This window comes from Arvicanthis niloticus, chromosome 9 (genome assembly GCF_011762505.2).
Source record: "Arvicanthis niloticus isolate mArvNil1 chromosome 9, mArvNil1.pat.X, whole genome shotgun sequence".
In the NCBI taxonomy this organism is placed as follows: domain Eukaryota; kingdom Metazoa; phylum Chordata; class Mammalia; order Rodentia; family Muridae; genus Arvicanthis; species Arvicanthis niloticus.
The window spans coordinates 42,788,639-42,808,774 of NC_047666.1; the positions used below are offsets into that span (position 1 = coordinate 42,788,639).

General features: G+C 35.8%; 1 protein-coding gene across 12 annotated transcripts in view; it reads left to right on the forward strand.

The window, feature by feature from the left end:
* Chl1 (cell adhesion molecule L1 like) overlaps positions 1 to 20,136 on the forward strand; it is a 195,654-nt gene that overhangs the window by 119,548 nt on the left and 55,970 nt on the right. For 8 of the 12 annotated variants that reach the window (XM_034511675.2, XM_034511672.2, XM_076940194.1 and 5 more), the window contains 5 exons: positions 2,801 to 2,906; positions 3,854 to 4,041; positions 17,253 to 17,375; positions 18,306 to 18,476; positions 19,381 to 19,428. In XM_034511675.2, the coding sequence (XP_034367566.1) occupies positions 2,801 to 2,906; positions 3,854 to 4,041; positions 17,253 to 17,375; positions 18,306 to 18,476; positions 19,381 to 19,428 (636 nt within the window). The remainder of the gene's footprint in view (positions 1 to 2,800; positions 2,907 to 3,853; positions 4,042 to 17,252; positions 17,376 to 18,305; positions 18,477 to 19,380; positions 19,429 to 20,136) is intronic. The other 4 variants (XM_034511674.2, XM_076940191.1, XM_076940193.1 and 1 more) reach the window with 1 other exon arrangement.

Below are 20,136 nucleotides of genomic sequence, written 5' to 3' on the forward strand. Positions count from 1 at the left end.
TTAAATTGAGAAAAACTTGGGGTTATTAAGTTTAAGCTGAGTGTTGATGCTTAAATGGTGGCTTGTGGGTGCTTCAGGATCTCAGGGATACATTTAAAAGATGTGTGAGACCCAAGTGTTTTGAAAATAATACCTTAGTGCCTGTTCTTCCCCTCTTCACTGCCCTTGATATCTGTACTGAATCTTTGAGATAAACATTAGGACAAATTCTGTTTCCCTAACATGAATGATGGCATGAACCCTGAGCTGTTTAACATAGATATATTTCATGGACTTAATTATATACATATACCCCCAAACCAAAACAGTTTTGCTTAAGCTTAAAATAGTTGAATACATAGAAATAAATTAACTCAGTTAGTTTTCTACCTCTGAACAACACTGGATGCACACTGTAAAAGAGGCATAAAATAATTCCGCTACACTAAATTGAAAGGGATTAATTTTTGAGTATATCATTGCTTCTGCACACACACTACTTTTACTTGAAAATATGATTGACAGACAAATTTTGGTTGGTCAGATGGTAATATGCAGATATTTGTTCTTAGAATGAACCAAATTATTCTGAAACTTCAATATAAACTGGCAATATAAATTGTAACTCTCAATGACTAAATTTGAATTTTCAAGCAAAAATTAGTCATATATAAGACTTGTGTCCTTTATTATATGGCTGAACAACAAAAGTTTCCAAACATCAGTAACTTTCCCAATTGGATCAATGCTGATGTTTAGTAGAGGGAAATTTTGATTGTCTGTTACAAAATGTACAAATACTTGTCAGATCTAAATAACACAGCAAACCTATACTTTTTCTTAAAGACTACTGTGGAGTGGTCCAAAAATCATACATAGGTCAAAATTAAGTAAAATTGTACAATATTATAGAGTAAGAAGAAACATATAAGTAAGGTTTAAGATTTCATGTTGTAATAGTTGCTTAAGAAAAAATAATATGAATCATCTGACTGGAATGTATAATTTCCCATTCTTTTTATTTAAATATTTATGGGAAGCTGTGTTAAAGTAGGAGGTTGGGGTTAGGGTTAGGGTTAGAGGTATGGTTATAATAATACAACTCTTCCCCTGGTGTTTAGTATTTTTCATAAGGTGTTATTCATTTTACATATTATGGGATCGAATTAAAAGAATTTTTAAGTCAATATATTCAGTTTTAACTTTTAATGGTTTTAACATTGTTACGTATTATCCAGTTGAATAGGAATGCTTTGGGTGGCTTGCAATTTTTAAGAAGGCAAAGAAGACCAGACTTGCCCCAGTATCACAGGGTTGCAAGTCCTATCTGTACCTTTACAGTTGAATTGTACTCAGTAATCTTTTTCTTGTTTATAAATTGCATTTCACAAAATCACAATGCCAAAGTCATTTCCTACTACTGAGTGACTTGTATTTAGCTTACAAACCAGTAATATAAATATACTGTTGTCAGAATTTTACTAAAGAATGACTCAACTTTAACATGATTTAGTGCTCACCTGCATTATAGCATTATGTACATCATCTGTGACTCTGGTCAGCATCCATGTATTTTGTGTACTCTTATTTTAAGTAGATTTTTAGAAGGGGGAAAAATGGTTCAAATAGAGAACAGATAAAAATAAATTCATAAATGGGAAAAGTCAAATCCTCAGGAAGATTGTAGAAAAGTTTTTTTTCACAAAATAAAACAATAAATAGAAATCAAATAAAAATATTTTGCAATAATATGGATTTTTAGCAGTTTTAAAGGAGACATTAATCAAGGGTTTCAGGCTATGAGAACCACTATAATAATGCATTGGTTGTGCAATTATTTTAGCATTTATCCCCAGAGTCAATTCCATTATATCCATATCTGCAAATTTATCATACACTGATGATCCAATAATAGAAAAGTATGTAATGTGAAGGCTATTTAGTGAAACATATTACATGGAAAGAATGATGAAAAAAACATGCCCTATAATAAAAGAACTATCAAAAAAGATATAGGATATCATTTGGATGAGAGATGCTAAATTAGGTCATTATGATACTTAAATAGAAATAAGGAAAGTGACAAAGATAAATTTCAAAGTGACAGAAATATGTAAAATGAGTACACAAGCCAGCATAAATGCAATGCCAATCATTTTTGAAAATAGATGCTTTAAGGTTTCAATAAGATTTGTGTGTGTGTGTTAAAAAACTTATCATATATTTCTGGGGTTAGCTGATAGTTATATGTGAAGCAATATAAAGTGATAGCAAGCAGTGTATTCTCTAGATATAAATATATGTTACAGAGAAGTCAAATACTTAGATTAGTCTTTTACTTACTGTATTAATTCTTCTTCTCATTACTATGGTAAAATACTTCTAAATAAGGACCAATGTGAGGGAGGGTTTTTTTTCTGGTTCATGATTTGACTAGATGGGCTCCATTTTGGCAAGGAAGATGGTGAGAGGCTGATGTAGGTTGTCAATAGTCAGAGTCACTCCACAATCAGGAAGCAGAGAGGGATGAATGGTGTTCAGTTTGTTACTCCATTTTCCTCAATCCAGGTCTCCAGCACCTTGGGTGGTGCTGTTCACCTTTCACATTCCTGATGGCTCTCCGTTTCTCAGTTAAATCTTTCTTGAAATACCCAGATAGATGCTCTCAGTCATATGTCTCTTGTGTGACCCCAAATGCAGTCAAGTTGACACTGAAGATAAACCACCACACATACCAATGTAACACATATTTTTCTCTATTATTTAATCTTGTCTCATGTTTGAAAACCTCATTACTCAAATATACTGTTTTGACGTTCAGTTCAACAGGTTCCAACAATCATAAAGCAGTCACATGTGCAAGTGGCCTTTCCCTTCGATGAGTATTTTCAAATTGAATGTGAAGCGAAAGGAAACCCTGAACCAAAGTAAGTATATATTAGTGAATATATATTGGATGGAACTTTATAGTGTGCTATTTTAATGTGACTATCATTAGGTAGAATACGAATCTACATGTGACTAAATCACAGATTTTCTAATTAAATAGTGGTTAAGTCTACAAGTTTAAAATGTATTTATTTCATACATATCACAAAAGTATGGTTACATTATTATCCATGAAAGTTTTCATATCTGGATAGAACTTAACTGTGTACCTCTTGTCAAATATAATTCTAAAATATTTTTTGAAAGCTATAACCAGTTTTTTATCTACTAATGTACTCTCATTATTTATAAACAATTTCTCTGCAGAAATAATGAAAAATAAATTTATCAAAGGGTAAAATTATAGAGTTTCTTATCATTATCTATAAAAGGAAAAGCATTGAAATGGGTAAAATAACACAACAAAAATGACATATCACTATAAAAGTATTTTAATGGTATTGTAATACTGCAATTTTCAAGTGAGAAATATATATATTTAACATGGTTTTAAATATGTCACAGAGTTGAAAAAAGATAAAAATACAAATAAGTAGGGATTAACTAAGTTTCCTTGAGTGTGTGTGTTTGGTGTGTTTGTGTGTCTTCTACATACAGACATTCACACAGAGAAGCACCTTCTATTTTTATTTTTACTTTATGTGCTAAAGTATAGCAATGATCCATAATTATATCTGTAATCAGAAACCTTTTTAAAATAACTTCAATTTAAAAGAGAATAAATCTGCCTTCCATTCCTTCTCTTGCTTTTCATGTATTTTCCTTGCTTGAGAAATTGCTTGAATATGTTTTATACACTGTTAAGACCTTTTGTGTATATTTACAACTCATTAATTGTCTTGGTTTTATCATATGTGCATTTGTTTACTAAAACCGTTTAAAAATAAGAAATGTCACTAAGGGTGAATTTTACTTTATTATCTAGATTTTCATGGACTAAGGATGATAAACCTTTTGATCTTTCTGACCCTCGGATAATTACATCTAACAATTCAGGCACATTCAAGATCCCAAATGAAGGGCACATCTCTCACTTTCAAGGAAAATACCGCTGTTTTGCATCTAATAGACTAGGAACTGCAGTATCAGAAGAAATAGAGTTCATAGTTCCAGGTAAGTATTCAGGTAGAGATTGCATTGACAGTTGTTCTAATGAAGTGTTAAGTGAACATCATGACATCTAAAAAAATAAATCAGTATGAATTTAATCAGTGTATATTTCATTTATTAGAAAATTACTGAAAGGCTCACCAGAGTCTTGATGTTTACAGTCAAGATTTTGTGAGAAAGCAGCATAATCGTGCTGTGCTTCACTGACCTTCTACCTAACCAAGGGACAAGTAATTAGTTCCCATATATGATGATGGTTAAATCTATGATTAGATAAACATACTTCAGTTTCAGTAACAGATAATCTCAACCCCCCCACATCAACACAAAAACATTCTTTGATAATGCAGTTTAATATGGTTCAGCCAGCATTTCAGGATCTATAGTCTTCATATAGCTGTCTTGTGGATCGAGGACGATAAAACATGCCACTTCAATTAATTACATAGTATAAGAAAGAAGAATAGATAGTTGTTTATGGGCTTTTGAATACTTTGAGGAAAAGTGTCTAGGCAATTTCTTCACCTACTGTCAGATGAATATAGGCTAGCTGGATAATTGTAGTTATACAATCAGTTGCTAACTTCACATAACTAAAGGTTTATGTGGTAAAATTCTATATGGAAAAATATCAGTCAGCCTCTATTGGACAATTTTTTATTGTAGAATCTTACAATGGTAACGAACTCAGGGAATGTCCTAGATCTGGTAGAATTTGGAGCCTTGCTAGGACTGCAAGGAGGAACAGAATTTACAGAAATGTTAAAAGAAACAAATAAGGATGAATTATTGATTTGAAAGTTGAGAGATAGAACTATAAATTTTGTTTACTTTTTATAAAATTCTAGAGCAATAAATAGTAAGCAAATTTATACTCTATAATTAAGGTACATTCATTTACATTTGTAAGGACACTGAAAATACATATAAATGATCACCAGAATGTGTGTATGCAGAAAAGAAAAAAAAAGCAAGAAAGTAAAGATTTGGAAATAAAGACGTAAAATAAGATGGAAAAAATGCAAAAAAGTAAACTTAAATGCATCCCAAATTAAAGATAAGAGTGATTAAATGAATAGTTATAAACAGTATAATATATTATAGTTACATATATAGTAATAATATAAACTATCTAAACCCTAAAAATTCTGAACTGTCAAAACAACAGCAAACATTTGAAGAATTGCCACAGATAAGGTATTTAAATGAATATGTTAATAACATTCAAAACTTACTTTGATATTCTAGAAATTAAATGCCTAATCATATATGATACTGAAACAATTATAATAGATGATGGAAAGCAATAATAATAGAACTGACAAGAAGGATAGATAAATATATCATAATAATATCATTCATGCAGAAAAAAACATTACTAAGGACATACAAGACTTAAGTCAGCCAGATACAAACTTCAGCTAAAGAACATGTATTGAATCTCATACCTAAACTGTAGAATGAACTATTTCATGTGTATGTGAAGAAAAGCCACAATTGGTGATTTCTTGGGCTGTGAAGAAAATGTGATCAAAATGTAACTGAACTAGAAATCCATGCCAACAGTTTATTAAGAATCTATCTTTGAAAACTAAATGGTGTATTTCTAACTCACAGGTCAAATAAGAAATGCCAGAGAAAATAGTGAAAATAATGATTTGAAAACGTTTACCTGATCAGATATACTTGCTCCCATAAAATCATTATTGAGAGGAATGTTTAACATCTTATAAACCAATATAAAAAGGAATAAGAATTTTAGAGACTTATTATGTAACATTACCTTATGATGAAAATTTATGAGATAAGGTAATAGAAGGTTGGGATATATATCACAGTTCAGAATTTTTAGGGGACAATTTATGCTAAAATTGGAAAAATAATTCCAATAATGAGACACATGCATCTTCACTAAAGAGAAAAATAGACATTGCCTAGTTGTAGAGGACAGCCAGTTCCAGCTCCATATCCCCTATTACTGGGAGACTTTACTAGGATCACTCTTGCAAATCCCAGGAAGTTTTCACTGCAGTAAATTTCTACATTGCCCCCCAAGAGCTTGCAACTGTAGGCATCTCTACCAGTACACTCTCCCTACATCTTTCTCAACCCTGCCCACACCTGATACCTCCTGTTCCCATCCCCACTCACCGCAAGTCCACCTGCAAAATCTCCTTTCCCAGGGAGATGCATGCAACCTTTCTTGTTAGTCTAGTCTCTCTGTGGCACCAGAGAGAACCCACACATGACACTATCTGGATGATCAGGAACCAGAGGCAGGACAGTCCAGAGACACAGGGTAGAATCAAACACTACTGACAAAAATAAAAGTCAATGATTATCTACCAGCTGATTGGAGCAGATGCAGAAACCCACTGCCAAACACTAGGCAGAGCCTGGGGAACCTTCAGAAGAAGGGGAGGAAGAGTAGTAGGAACTTGCGGGGTTAAAGTCAGGAGAACATAGACTACCCACAGAATCAACTAAACAGAGTTCATAGCTACTCATAGAAACTGAAGGGACAAAAATGGACCCTATATTGGTCTGACCTAGGTCCTCTGCATATACCTTATGGTTGTGTAGCTTGGTGTTTTTGTGGGACTTCAAACAATGAGTGGAAGTGAAGGGTGTCTGACTCTTTTGCCTGAGCTTTGAACTCTTTTCCTTCTACTGGGTTGCCTCATCCAGCGAGCAGTGGTGTGAGTATTTGTGCCCAGTCTTAATATACCTTGTCAGGTCATGTTCTGATGTTCAGCCTGCTCTTTTTTTCTCCCTGAAGGGAAACAGGGGAGGAGTTAATATGAGGGTTGAGGGTGGGAGGTGGCACTGGAGGAGTGGGGGAGAAGTGAACCTTTTCCTGGGATGTAATGTATGAGAAAAAAAGTAAATGTTTGAGATAGATCAGAGAGGGAGAGAGAGAGAGAGAGAGAGAGAGAGAGAGAGAGAGAGAGAGAGAGAGAGAGAGAGACTGAAGTTGAAAAAAGAAAAGAAAAATGGACCTGAAGAGGTGGCTCAGTCAATTAATTGTTTGCCCTGGAAGCATTAGAACTTATGTTTGAGCCCCAGCATGAAGAAAGCTGTCATCAGTGGCTTGTGCCTGTGATGTCAGTGTTATATCTAGGAAGAAAAGACTGACAGACCTCTGGAGCTCACAGGCCAGCCACTCTAGTTCACCAAGATAGCCTGTTTCAAAAGGTATGGTGGAGTGATATGGAAGAAGGAGCTCAATAATCTTTACCATATATATGCACATGTGCATGTATACACATACACACACACCCCATATGCACAAAATTTTTGAAGTGATTTAGATAAACAAAGACTGAACAATCAACTTTTGTGCATTAGAAGATTTGACAGAGTTTAAAAGTTTATTTATCATTAATTGATTCTAAGGTATTTTACTCAGAATTCTTATTTGCCTCTATGTTTATGGCAAATGGCCAGATGAATGACAAATCTACAGAATAAAAAGCACAATTTGAAAATCCTAAAAGTCGAAATGTATAGAGACTTGCCTTATCTGATTTTAAGCCTCAGTAAAAGCATGAGTGATTAGGACAGTGGGTAGTTTGGCATGGGATTAGACAAGCTGAGTTGACTATATGGAAGTTTGATAAACCCAGAGACAAACCCTGCTTATTCATGTGAAGACAGTGAAGGAGTTTCTCCCTCAGTCTTTCCCCATCTCCTTTTTTCTCTCCTTTATGTTCCTTCCTTCACCCTCCTTCCCTCTATTACTACCTCTCTCTCTCTCCCTCCATCCCTTTCTCTCTCCCCTCCTCATTGACCACTCTCCCTGCTTCTCTTTATTTCTCCCTGCCCCACAGCAGCACTGGCTTCTATGAAACACTTCGTAAAGGACCCACACTGTCCTTCTTCTGACAGTCTACCTCACCGTCCTGTAGCTTAACTCATTCTAAGTGTTCTAGGGGTACTCAAGACTTAACCTCTAGGGGAAAATATCTTAATATTTTTTGAAATGAGAGATAAATTTTAGAAATTAGAGGACATGGATTTATTACTTTAACCAGTAGTTTTTATTAGGACTGAGATAATGAAACTGAGGCTTTAAAGTATACCAATTTTAAAGAAGAAAATTAAATGAACTGGTTTAGTGGAGGTAAGAATCTACCATTCTTGGCCTGGAACTGTGTTTCCAACTTCATAACTTTGATAGTTATATGGGATGAGGTACTTTTCTTCCTTCCTTCTTCCTTTTCCTCCCCTCCTCTCCTCTCTTGTGTCCTCCCTTCTCCTCCTCTCTGGTCTCCTCTCCTCTTCATTTCTTTTCATCAGGGTTAGCTTCAGTTCAGATTTCTGTATTGTTCAACACAGTAAGATTTCAAGTGGAGAAAACACAGTAGTGTAACAAGCAAAGTGAAGGGTGAAAAGGTCTCTCTTTAGTGCCCTCTCTTCTGTTACAGTCTCATGTTAAGCTATAGGTACAATGAAGGCTTATTTTAGTCCTTTATCTCAGATTGTTTTTTCCCCACTTCCTTAAAGATGCATTCACCTACGATCCCACATTGCTACATTGCTATTTTATTTTCTTGGCCAGGTATATAAACTTTTTTTTTTCTTAACAGGGATTTTGAGGCGCCAACATCCATGTGTTTCTTTTATATGCATTTATTTATTTGCACACATGTATAGTGCACATACATGTCAAATCTAACAATTCACTTACAATGGAATGTACTGTTTGGAAGGCTTGGCTTTCATATCACAGGGAGAGAGAGAAAGTTTTTTCTATGGCCAGTTGTGACTGGCAGTAGCTTGACAACACAGATCTAAGTTGCCCAAATTCCACATTTGAGTCTGCCAAAAGTTCACAACATTTTATAGCAATGAAACAAAGAAAGCTGTAAATCAAAAAAAATTTTTTTTAAATATGCTGTTGGGCATATGAGACAGGTTGGTTAAAGTTCAGTGGGAAATCTCTGGTATAAGCATCAGATGCTGTCTGATGAAATTCACAATCTTTGGTTTAAAGAAAGATAAGAATCTTTTTGGATAACTTGCACGAATGTGGGGAGCCAACAGAAGGCGGCTATCATCCTTGCAGCCATCTTGAGCCATATACCCTGACAAGAGACTTGATTACATCAGACTACAACAGCTGAGCACACTCTGATAACATCTTGCTTTAGATACCCAGGAATTTCCCTTGGGTGTGTGAGACTTAAAGGTGTGTAACTTAAGGGTGTGACTTAGAGATCAGATTTAGAGACGAGACCTAAGGGCATGATTAAAGGTGTGACTTAGAGGCGTGGCTTAGAAGTGAGACATATAAAAGGCGAGAGGCAGACAGGAGAGTTCAGAACAATTTGGAGTAACAGAGAATCAGACACTTCAGAGAGTACAACTTGGAGTATGAATTAGGCACTTGAGTCTTGGCACTTGGAGGAAGAGCTTGGGATTAGACATTAGGCACTTAGCACTTGGAAGAAGTAACTTGGAACTTGGAGGCACTAGGCACTAGGAACTAGGAACTAGGAACTAGGAACTCAAGACTTGGGACTTGGAGAGGAGAAGAGAGACTGAAGAATAAACGGGATTGAATCACACTCTGTCTGTCCGTCCTCACTCTCTCTCTTGCTGAACCCTGACCCGTGGACCGGAACTGCTTGGGACAGTGCAGGACAATTGAGCCCCTAAGGCCTTTGGCAGTGTGGGTTCCAACATTTACAGAATGGCCCGGGACATTTTGGCCCCCAAACATGGGGTAGAGTGGCTCTCAACATTTCTGGCCCCCAAGCATGGGGCAGAAAGGTCTCGCAACATTTTTGGTGCTCGGGCCACAACACACGAATTTTTCTGATAGTCACAATGGTGTTAGACACAAAGTTGGAGGATAAAGTAGTGCAGTTCCGGCCTTGCAATATTCACCTCTCCAAAGTCACTCAAGTTCTGGCGAGTCATCCTTCCAGAATTTTAATATAAGTCTAACTCTTTTCTGAGAGGAGTACACAGTGTGTAATATAAATAAACTATCATGTATTCATGCAGAAAATATTTCTCAGCAGTATAGGGAATCAGGAATACTAGGAGTTTTAAAAGCAAATCTTACAGAAATACATATGGTGTTGTTTTATTAATTCAGTTTAAAGTTTCTAAACTCAAATGAGACATTGATTAAGGATTTAATTTTTATTTAGGGAAATTTTAATGAAAAACAAGAAAATACTAAACATTAATGGACTTGAGATGGGCAAGGGTCAACACTAGGTGGAAGACAGTAATGTTCTTGGTCAAGTGGACTGTGCATATAGGTTTCTATTGTGTGTCTGTCTTCCTTTGTGTCATCTAAGTTAATTTCACTAATGATCTCTTTATGCATTCAAAACAAAAACATGTGGCATGGTAATCCCGCTGAAAGGGCTCATGGATTGAGATGATCTAGCAACAGCAATGGGCAGAGCTGGGTCATGTATACTTTGGAACTGCATTTACACGTTAAAATTTAAAATGAAATTCAGCTAGAAATGTGTATAAATTTTGGATCAAAAAGTATTGTCATGAACCTTATTCCTGAGAATCATGAAAACATCTAATATATAATCAGCCATCTCTAATTTTGGCTTCTGCTCCGATAGATCTAGCAAACCTCAGAAAGAATATATCTGAAATTAAAATTTACATTCACATTTTCTAAACATATACTGACTCTTCTTTGCCTGAAGACTGTTATGTGTATGTTTCCATATATCTATATCTCTATTATACATATTTTAACTGAAAAGAGGTTAGAAATATAGGAAAAAAAGAGATTGAATGTACATTGTAAAAGAAAAAGTGTTTGGGTGATCCTTAACCTGAATTCAAGTGGTTGCTATGGAGACAAAGGAAAGGCAGACATACTGCAAAGAAAGAAGTGGGGCAGTTGCATGGAAGATACAACAATTAACAGATTTTAAAAATATTTTCTCTCATTACCTAAGAACCGTTATTGGTGAAATGATGATCATATGAGGATAATTTAGGCCAGAATATAGCAGTGTTGCAGTTAAGAGATGGTGAATCAAAGTTCAGGGCTTTAATGAAAAAATTGTTCTCTTTCTCTGCTGCTGTAGTAATGTGTAAAATAAATTAGATTTCTGACACTTTGTTTCCAGGCTGTCCTGAAAATACTTCATCATCCAACTTCCATTCAGTCCTTTGGAGTTCTTGAATAAGACCATTTCAAGCATCCTCACTTAACAATGGATTTTTTCTTAAGCTCTAGGGAATTGCCTTTATTTTTGATAGAAACTTAGTGGTTCTAGTTTTAGAGGTTTTATCTCTCAGTTATCAAGTTGTTATCTGGTGTGATGAAGATTTTTTTTTATGCTTAGTTTTCTATGTTTATAATATTCTTAGTTTGGTAGGGAAAGGATAAGAGAAATGGCCCAACAGATAGATTGATTGCATCTATTATGAATGCATGACAAATCCTAAATAGGATGTCTATGCCACAGAGTTTTGGTGAGTCAATTAGTCACCAAGTCATTATTAGGCTCCCTTCCTGTGCTAGCCATTTTCCTAGTTGTACTCATCAGCTTTCCAACACTGTAACAAAACCCGTGAGACAATCAATTTATAAAGAGTAAAAGGTTAATTTGGTTCACAGTTTTCTACTGCCAAGTCCATGATAGGTTGTCACTATTGCTTTGGGCTAGCATTATGGAAGCACATTGTGATGAAAACATGTGGGAGAGTAAACTCCACCTACACTGTGATCTAGAAAGCAAGAGCATGGACCACAGTCCCATATTTCCCTTCGAGATCACATTCCCAATAACTTGAAGACTAAATATGAGGCGTCACCTGTCAGAAGTTCTAGCATCTCTAGGCAGAGGCCATGGAGACTTAATATTGAACACCTGGGCATTTGGATGATACTTACCCAAGCCTCAGCATTAGTGATTGGAGATAGCATAACAAACAAAACAAAAATGGCTATATCCTGTGACTGGGACTAGTGTGTGTGTGTGTGTGTGTGTGTGTGTGTGTGTGTGTGTGTTTGTGTATGGAAACTCTTTTTTTTTTTACCTTTTTATCATTGAAGTTTAAACTGATGATCTAAATCCCTATACTCTGGCTCTCTAATACTAATCATCCTTCAGGTGGTTAATCAAATTTCTCCATATGTGTACCTGATCTGTCATCACCTGTACTAAATTTCTTCTCTTTTTTGAGATTTTAAGATATCATTTACATATGTTTCATCTATTTTAAATGGAAAATCATAATCTAATAGAATAATCCCAATATACCCTAGTTTATCCTAGTGGACCCTCTAGACCAGTGTTCTCAATCTTCCTAACACTTTGACCCTTTAATACAGTTCTTCATGTTGTGGTGATCCCCAACCATAAAAATACTTTTATTACTACTTCATAACTGTAATTTTTCATTATTATGAATCATAATGTAAAAATCTGATAGGTAGGCTAACTGATATGTGACCCCTGTGGGGTTCATGACACATTGGTTGAGAACTACTGCTCCAGACACAGAATATTTTTTTGTCACACGTTTTCTTTGTTAAGTAAAGAGAGGGTTTTTTTCCCTCTGAATATTGAGAGAATCAGAGTGATGTGTTTTCAGACATTGCTAACAGCACCTGGAGTTGTGAGTCTCCAACAGAGTTTCCATTTATAGGTTAGCTGTATCTTGAATCAAGTGGGTAAGTTAGTTTGCAGCCAACATATCTCTGGGAAAAGGTTTTCCATTTAGACCTTCCTGACTTTAAGAACTCACATTCTTAAGTAAGCACTATATATTGATCCAATGTGATGAACAATGAACATGAAGAGGAAAACACCAGAGAATAATGAAAAAGAAGAAATTGTCAAGTGCTTCATTTGATTGTACAAATAGTTCTGCAGTATCACTACTCACATAGGAGGTTGATTGCATCTAGGCTGGATTACGATGGGATTTCTGGACATGTTTGAAGCCCCACTTAAATAGACAGTGATGAGTGGGTGGATTCTGATCCCTTTGCAGGAAGACTACTCAGGGTCAAGTCTAATCCAGGTGACTGAGTTTTTGTGATGATGGAGGCCTCCTTGGAAATGTAAGACCAAGACAAAGGAGTGGAATTGTCTCACAGAAGCATGAGCTGTTGCTTAAGACTCACCATATTGTATCTTTCCTCCATAAATAATCCTGTAGGTATCACCAGTGAATCAGAATCAATTAGTCACTTCCAGAGTGGTTTTCAAATACTCATTTCTTCATGAATTAAAATTGCCTTCATGACTGCTACTGTGTTGTGGAATTCAATTTAACATTGTACTCATTAGCTGTCTTCATAAACTCAACACAACCTAGAATCATCTGGGAAGAAAGAACCTCAACTGAGCAAGTGCCCGGGTCCACTTGGTCTGTGGCCATGTCTGTGAGAGATTGTTTTTGAATGATGATTGATGCAGGGAGGTGTCTTCTACTGTGGGCAGCACCTCAGCTCGCCAGGTCCAGGCTATAAAGGAAAGCCAGCAGATAAAAAGATGAGCCAGAGATAGCTGATCAGCAGCATCCCTCTGTAATGTCTACTTCAGTTCTTTCTTGATTTCCTGTCTTCACTTCTCTCAATAATAGATTGTGACCTGAACATATAAGCTCAATGAATTTTCTACTCCCCTTGATTTGAATTGTTTTGATTCATGATGTTTCACAGCAACATAAAGCAAAAGAGAACATTTTTACAACTGTAAAGATTTTTCATTGTAAAAATGTTCTTGCTCTCCCATTGTGAAACCTAGAAGTTTTGAGGTCAGCAAATAATAATGAAACAATACAGAGTTAATTACTTTTTCTCTAATATCCCTCTGAGACCTTAAATTAGGAGACATATAAGCTTCCCTGTTTCCTGATACTCATTTCATCAGCTACAAATTGTTCTGAAGATTTACAGTGTGTGTTTAAGGGCTTGGTAGACTTGTTAATTGTCTTTTCTTTTCCTTTATATTATGGATGGATTAGATACCAACTGAACTAACTACATGTTTACAGTTTGGGAAGTGGAATTTCATAATGTAGACTTAATTAATGTAAGGATGTGACTCGAGTACTTCACTGGTTGTATTATCTGTCTGAATCATTAGACATTTCTACATGCTTTGAGGGAGCAGATTTCCAAATATCAATTTTCTACTTTTAAGCAAGCTGAGTACCCACATTAAGCCCTTCATTGTTTGTATATTAGATAGAGAATCATATATCCCCTCAATTGTCTTATGTGTGCTTCTCTTCCTATGTTGTCCTTTGTTTCTGAGTGTTAACAGATTCATCAAAGTCCAAGCAGGCTGCTAACTTCCATACTAGTGTATACTGGTTCTCAGTAAGGCAAGTGGTACTAAGTAACTGCTTCGAATTTGGAGGTTTGAGTATGTAACACATTTATTAATTTTGCGTATGTGTAAGGAGTACTTCCTGACAATCAAAGCCAGGGCATTCGCTGGCATATCATATCATCTTTGGCATGCTAACACTGAAAATATTAAACAACCTTCCTCTCTGAGTAGGACTGTCATGGTATCTATAGAAAATGCATGATTCAAGGATGCCTATAATTCCTATATCCAGCCAATGTCAACAAATAAAATCTCACATAAATTGGATGACCCAGAGGGAACCACCAGTGGCTGAAAGGCTGAAGACACTGAAGCTCCCCTGCACTGCTGCTGTGCTTCTGTAACTGTCCACTTCCCCCTGCAGGGCTCAGCTTGGAAATGTTTTCTAAATTTAGCCAGAAAAAAAAATTCAGTGTAAACAGCTGGAACCTGACTACAACAAAATGCCAGCAAATTTGCTCTGAAGCCTGAGGATGGGACGGGGGCCAAAGGACTTCATAAGAAATACAGAGAAAAGGGACAGAAATTCTCAGTATAAATTTTGCAGAGACTGGTCAGACATGTGCAAAACTGAGATTAAAAATGAGGAGCTTTCGCTTTCCAAAAAATACAGTAATCTCTTAGGAATCACTGCTTTAACATAAAAAAAAGTAGAACACTCATTTTAAAAATCCCATAAGGCCAGGGCTGCTTGTTAGATGTCACCCTAAATCCATCTGGAATCAGAACTTGTGTGATTCCACAGTGCAAATTTGAAAATTCCTCAGAATTTGACAGCAGCTATATAAAGGTCAGACAGAATACATTTTGAATATCCATATGTAAGTAATTTTTATATGTACTTAGAACAATGGTGTTGGCTGCCACTCCTTGCAGTTCTGACTTGCCTTCTTCCCACACTTGCTCCTTGGGGTAACGATTCCAGTGTGAGGAGATAGCAGAATAAAATTTTAGAAACCTTCCTTTCCAGTGTTGTTTCTATTTAATTTAAAATTGCGCTTAATGGCATGATCACAAGTTGAAATTCTCTTTGCAGCTTAGAGTTGCAATTTTTTTTAAAGTGATCAAATTTTTTTTCATTGTCTGTTCCCACTGCCTCATGTGTGCTTTGATATGTTTGTTTGTTTGTTTAGTGACATGAATAGGGTATTTGTCAATCATATTCACTGACTTAGCAATAAAGCCAGAGACAGGAAACATCCAACTAACAGAAGAAATCACAGTATTTGGAGAAAAAATGATTCCATGTCTGTGGGAACTAAAATGAGCAAATCCTGTGGTTTGCAGTGCATCTCAGAGAAACATTCATAGCACAAGCAGCAATATTTTGATTCGGAAATTTCTTTTAATGATTTATTATTTTTTTTACATCTGTGTGTGTGTGTGTGTGTGTATCAGAGCACAAACACAGACATCAGAAGATAACTTCAGGAATCTGTTTTCTCCTTCAACCAGATGCATTCCAGAGAATGAACTATGGTTGTGAGGTTTATTTGTTTTTTTTCATGGTATCCCAGATTACCTGGATGTTTTGTGTCAAGAATTTTTTTAGATTTAACGTTTCCTTTTGACTGGCATTTCCATTTCTTCTATTTTATCTCCACTGCCTGAGAGTCTCTCGTCCATCTTTTGTATTCTGTTGAAGATACTTTCCACTGTAGCTCCTGTTCAAATTCCTGTTTTTCTTTTTCAGAATTCTCGTCATTTGTTTTCCTTATTGATTCTATTTCCATTTTTATGTCTTGAACAGCTTTATTCATTTTCTTCAACTGTTTGCTTGTAGGTTGTGTATTTTGTTTTTCAAATGTCGATGTTGCTTTAGTTTCTTTAGGGGATTTATTCATTTATGCATTTCCTCCAGTAGTGTGTATCCCTGGCTTTCTTTAAGGGATTTACATATTCATTTCCTCTCACTTTGTGTTTTCCTAGATTTCATAAGGAACTTACTAATTTCCTCTTTAATAATCTCTATTGTATTCATGTTGTTAGTTTTAAGGTATTTTTCTTGTGTTTTAGCTTTGTTGAAATATTCAAGGCCTGATGTGGCAGGGTAGCTGAGCTCTAATGGAGACATATCGCCTTGGTTATTATTGATAGTGTTTTTAAGCTGGTATCGAGGCGTCTAGGTTTGGGATGATTATAGGTCTAGGTAATTTCTGAATTTGTCTTAGTTGGGTATGTATTTAGTTTCGTGGTTCCTGTTTCCTCACTGGATTTTCAGAGAGTATGATGGCATGTATTGCCTGTTTTTCTGGCCTGCTCAGGTGTTATATGCATAGAGAATGGCTGCTGGTGTTGGAGATTGGGGAACTGGGTGAGTCTGGAGAAGGAAGTTTGGAAGAGAAGGTATTGTGATTCCTTGGGAATAGGATCAGAAAGAAAAGAAAGAGCAAAGCATGGAGCCTACTACAGAGCTGAAGAAGAAACTGGGGTTTGGATCTCAGGAGTTGTAGGAGACCTGTGGGTCTGCCTTCAGTCTACTTGTTGCTCTGAGATGAGAAGCCCTTGGGTTAGCATGGCATGCCTGCTGCATTAGGGTCTAGGACAAAGCAAGGGATTTGGGGAGGAAGAATGGAAGGAGACCTGTGGGATCCATGGGACATGGGAGGAGGAAAGATGGAAGTGCTTTCTGCTGTAGAGCCAGGGGATTGGAACTGGAGAAACAAAAGAAGATGAGAAGGTCTTCAGGCAGCCTCCTTATGCCAGATTCTTAATAGTATTTTTCTCTGTAGGATAGATGTGAGAACAACACCAGGGGGATGCTCAATTTTCTAGTTTCTAGTTATAATAGGAATGTCATTAGTTATTAATAACATAGAACATATTAAAGTTACATTAAAAATGAATGTTTCATGGTGATCATTTTATCAGGTGTTCCAAAATTTCCCAAAGAAAAAATTGAACCCATTGATGTAGAAGAAGGGGATTCCATTGTCTTACCCTGCAACCCTCCCAAAGGCCTCCCACCTTTGCACATTTATTGGATGAATATTGGTAAGTAATGTTCTGTTCCATCAATCAAAGTCACTTTAATTCCATGAACTATGTATATGACACAATGAAACCAATGAAAGCAATCATTCATATATGATTGATTAAACTGTAGAATCAAATAGACTTCAAAATTAGATACATTTGCAATTCTACTCTTACTCCCAAGTATAAACTAGAGTGTATATGTGAAGACACTGGAAGATCATCATGTCTCTTGATTTTACAGTATTTGAACAGGTTGCGAGTAGTCATATGATAGAACATGCCTGGAAAAACCTGCCTTCTGCAGTCGTTACCTTTGGAACACAGGCTAGGTCAGAGTTGAAGTAATTGGGTTGTATTGTTGGTTTAGTATTACTGTTTTAGCTTAATTCTTTCTGCTAAAAGCACTGACTTAAAATGGTCAGTGTCAGCCTTTGTGTTTGCTTTTCTTGCTTTGGTAATTCCTAGCATGAAACTCCTTGAAAAGCCTGTTTCATCACCTGTTTCTTCACTGCCCTCTGGGTGTTTTCTCATTGCATTGCATAAGAAAATCATATTTGTGCCGCATCTAGAGGAGAGTGGGTGAAGCTGCTCTTGGCTGCAGCCAAAATACAAAGCCTTCACTCACCCTAGAAGTACATAGCTACACCCAGTGCGGGGTGGTTAATGGTGCAGGCATCACTTTTGAGGACTTCGTTTCAGAGAAACATCACCCATAGAAAATAAGAGGGGATTAATATCTGAACTGAAGAGCTTTTAGAAAAGCCAAAGCAAAGAAAGAGATCAGTTGGTAAGGAGAGATGAAATACCAGACTGGCAATCTATCTGTGAGATACCCAAGGATTTCATTGTTTTTTTTTTTTTTTTTTTTTTTTTTCTTTTCTGTTTGGAGCATCATGAGGAGGAGGAGCCCATTTCAGTGACAAGTTGTGTTTTTCCCTCTTGCAGAATTAGAACACATTGAACAAGATCAAAGAGTGTACATGAGCCAAAAAGGAGATCTGTACTTTGCAAATGTGGAAGAAAAAGACAGTCGGAATGATTACTGTTGCTTTGCTGCATTTCCAAAATTAAGAACGATTGTACAAAAAATGCCCATGAAACTAACTGTGAACAGTTGTAAGTACTCCAAATAATTTATTCTTCCCTCAGTCATGCTGAATGCAAATCTATGTATCATTTCATTCTTCTCTCCGAAGCCATTTTAAAGCTGGTTGGTATTTTCTGTCATTGTTTTGTTTAACTCTAGAGACTTCATACAGATGATGTAGACATCCGCAGCTACAGATCCGCTGTAGCTCTGTCTCTGGCAGCCAGAAAATCAAATCTCAAGTCACAGTACAAATGTGTTTCATTTCATGTCTGCAGAATCTACTCATTTTCTGTGAACAAAAAGCACATCTTGGGCACGGGCTCACCGTGACCTTGGATAAATCAGCAGGCTGGAAATGAAGGAGACAAAAATTGAGTCAAAAGAAAATCACCATTTTTATTCTTCTTTTTTATTTAATCACATCAGGGTTTTCTTTGTCCTCCCCAAATTGGCAAAGTTATCTGAATTGATTTTCTGTTTCCTACTTGATGCTGTCTGGGTTCCCAAAAGGGAAGGAGTAATTAGTGAGAGATGAAGTGGTAAGATTCAAAGGCAAAGGATAATCCTAGCAGCTTCCAGACTGAGTAATTGACCCTGGTAGAGCAGAAGGTTGGTATGACCATTTCGCTGTCTAATTTGTTTCATTATTTTGTGTGCATATGATGTTTGTTGTCTATTTTATGAACTTCCAGTAACCTGAAATCTTTGTAATAGAGTAGTAATCACTTGTATCTTCACAACTTTTTGATATATATATATATATATATATATATATATATATATATATTTCCCATAGACAGTACTCAAATGGGCATGGCTATATTTCATCTTTTAATTTTTCCATAAATAAATACATGAGTTTTCTTACTTTATTGATGTCAACATCTACCATTATGTTTGTATTAGTTTCTTCCATCTTTTTTATTTCAGTAAAGCATGCTAATGATTCCAGTTCATCCACAGAAATTAGCTCCCGGGGTAAGTTGGCCATATGCAGAATTTGGGCATATCGTTTTACCTTTGGTCATTCATGGTCACCTCATTTTATAATTATTAGAGTATTTCTTAGAAAGTATGCCAGTATTTCTGTCGAGTAACACTTTGGCATAGAAGGTTTTTTTTTTTTTATCCACAGTCTTTTAGAGTTTATGGAAAGGGATATGTGTATGTGTATGTATATATGTATGTGTATGTATGTGTGGATGTGATCTTTAAGTGTAATATACAATTATATCTAATTAACACATATATAAAACTAGCATATATATTAACTTATAAATATATATCTGTAGTTTTACATATAGCTGTAAGCGTAGGTATGTAGTGATGTATTACTTTGATTTTTCCTAATAGCTCACACAGCACAGAAGGTTGATAGCTTTACATAAGGAAAGAGAAAGTACATGGCTAATATCAAAAAAGTAGAGAAACTCTGGGTTTAAGAAAGTTAAGTGAATCATTTTTACTTGTAAGACTTGTCAGAACAGTTTATGAACCACTATACAATCTCACTGAGAAAGAATGCAGTTTTTAGTCTATTTATTTTTTTGTCTATGGAACCCTTTAAATTTTATTCATTTTTTTTCTATAAAGCATGTATCAGAATTTGCATTTTATCTATAATCCTTGAGTTTTAACCTGAGTTACATAATAGACTTGTTTTCTATATTGCAAACCACACTCAGA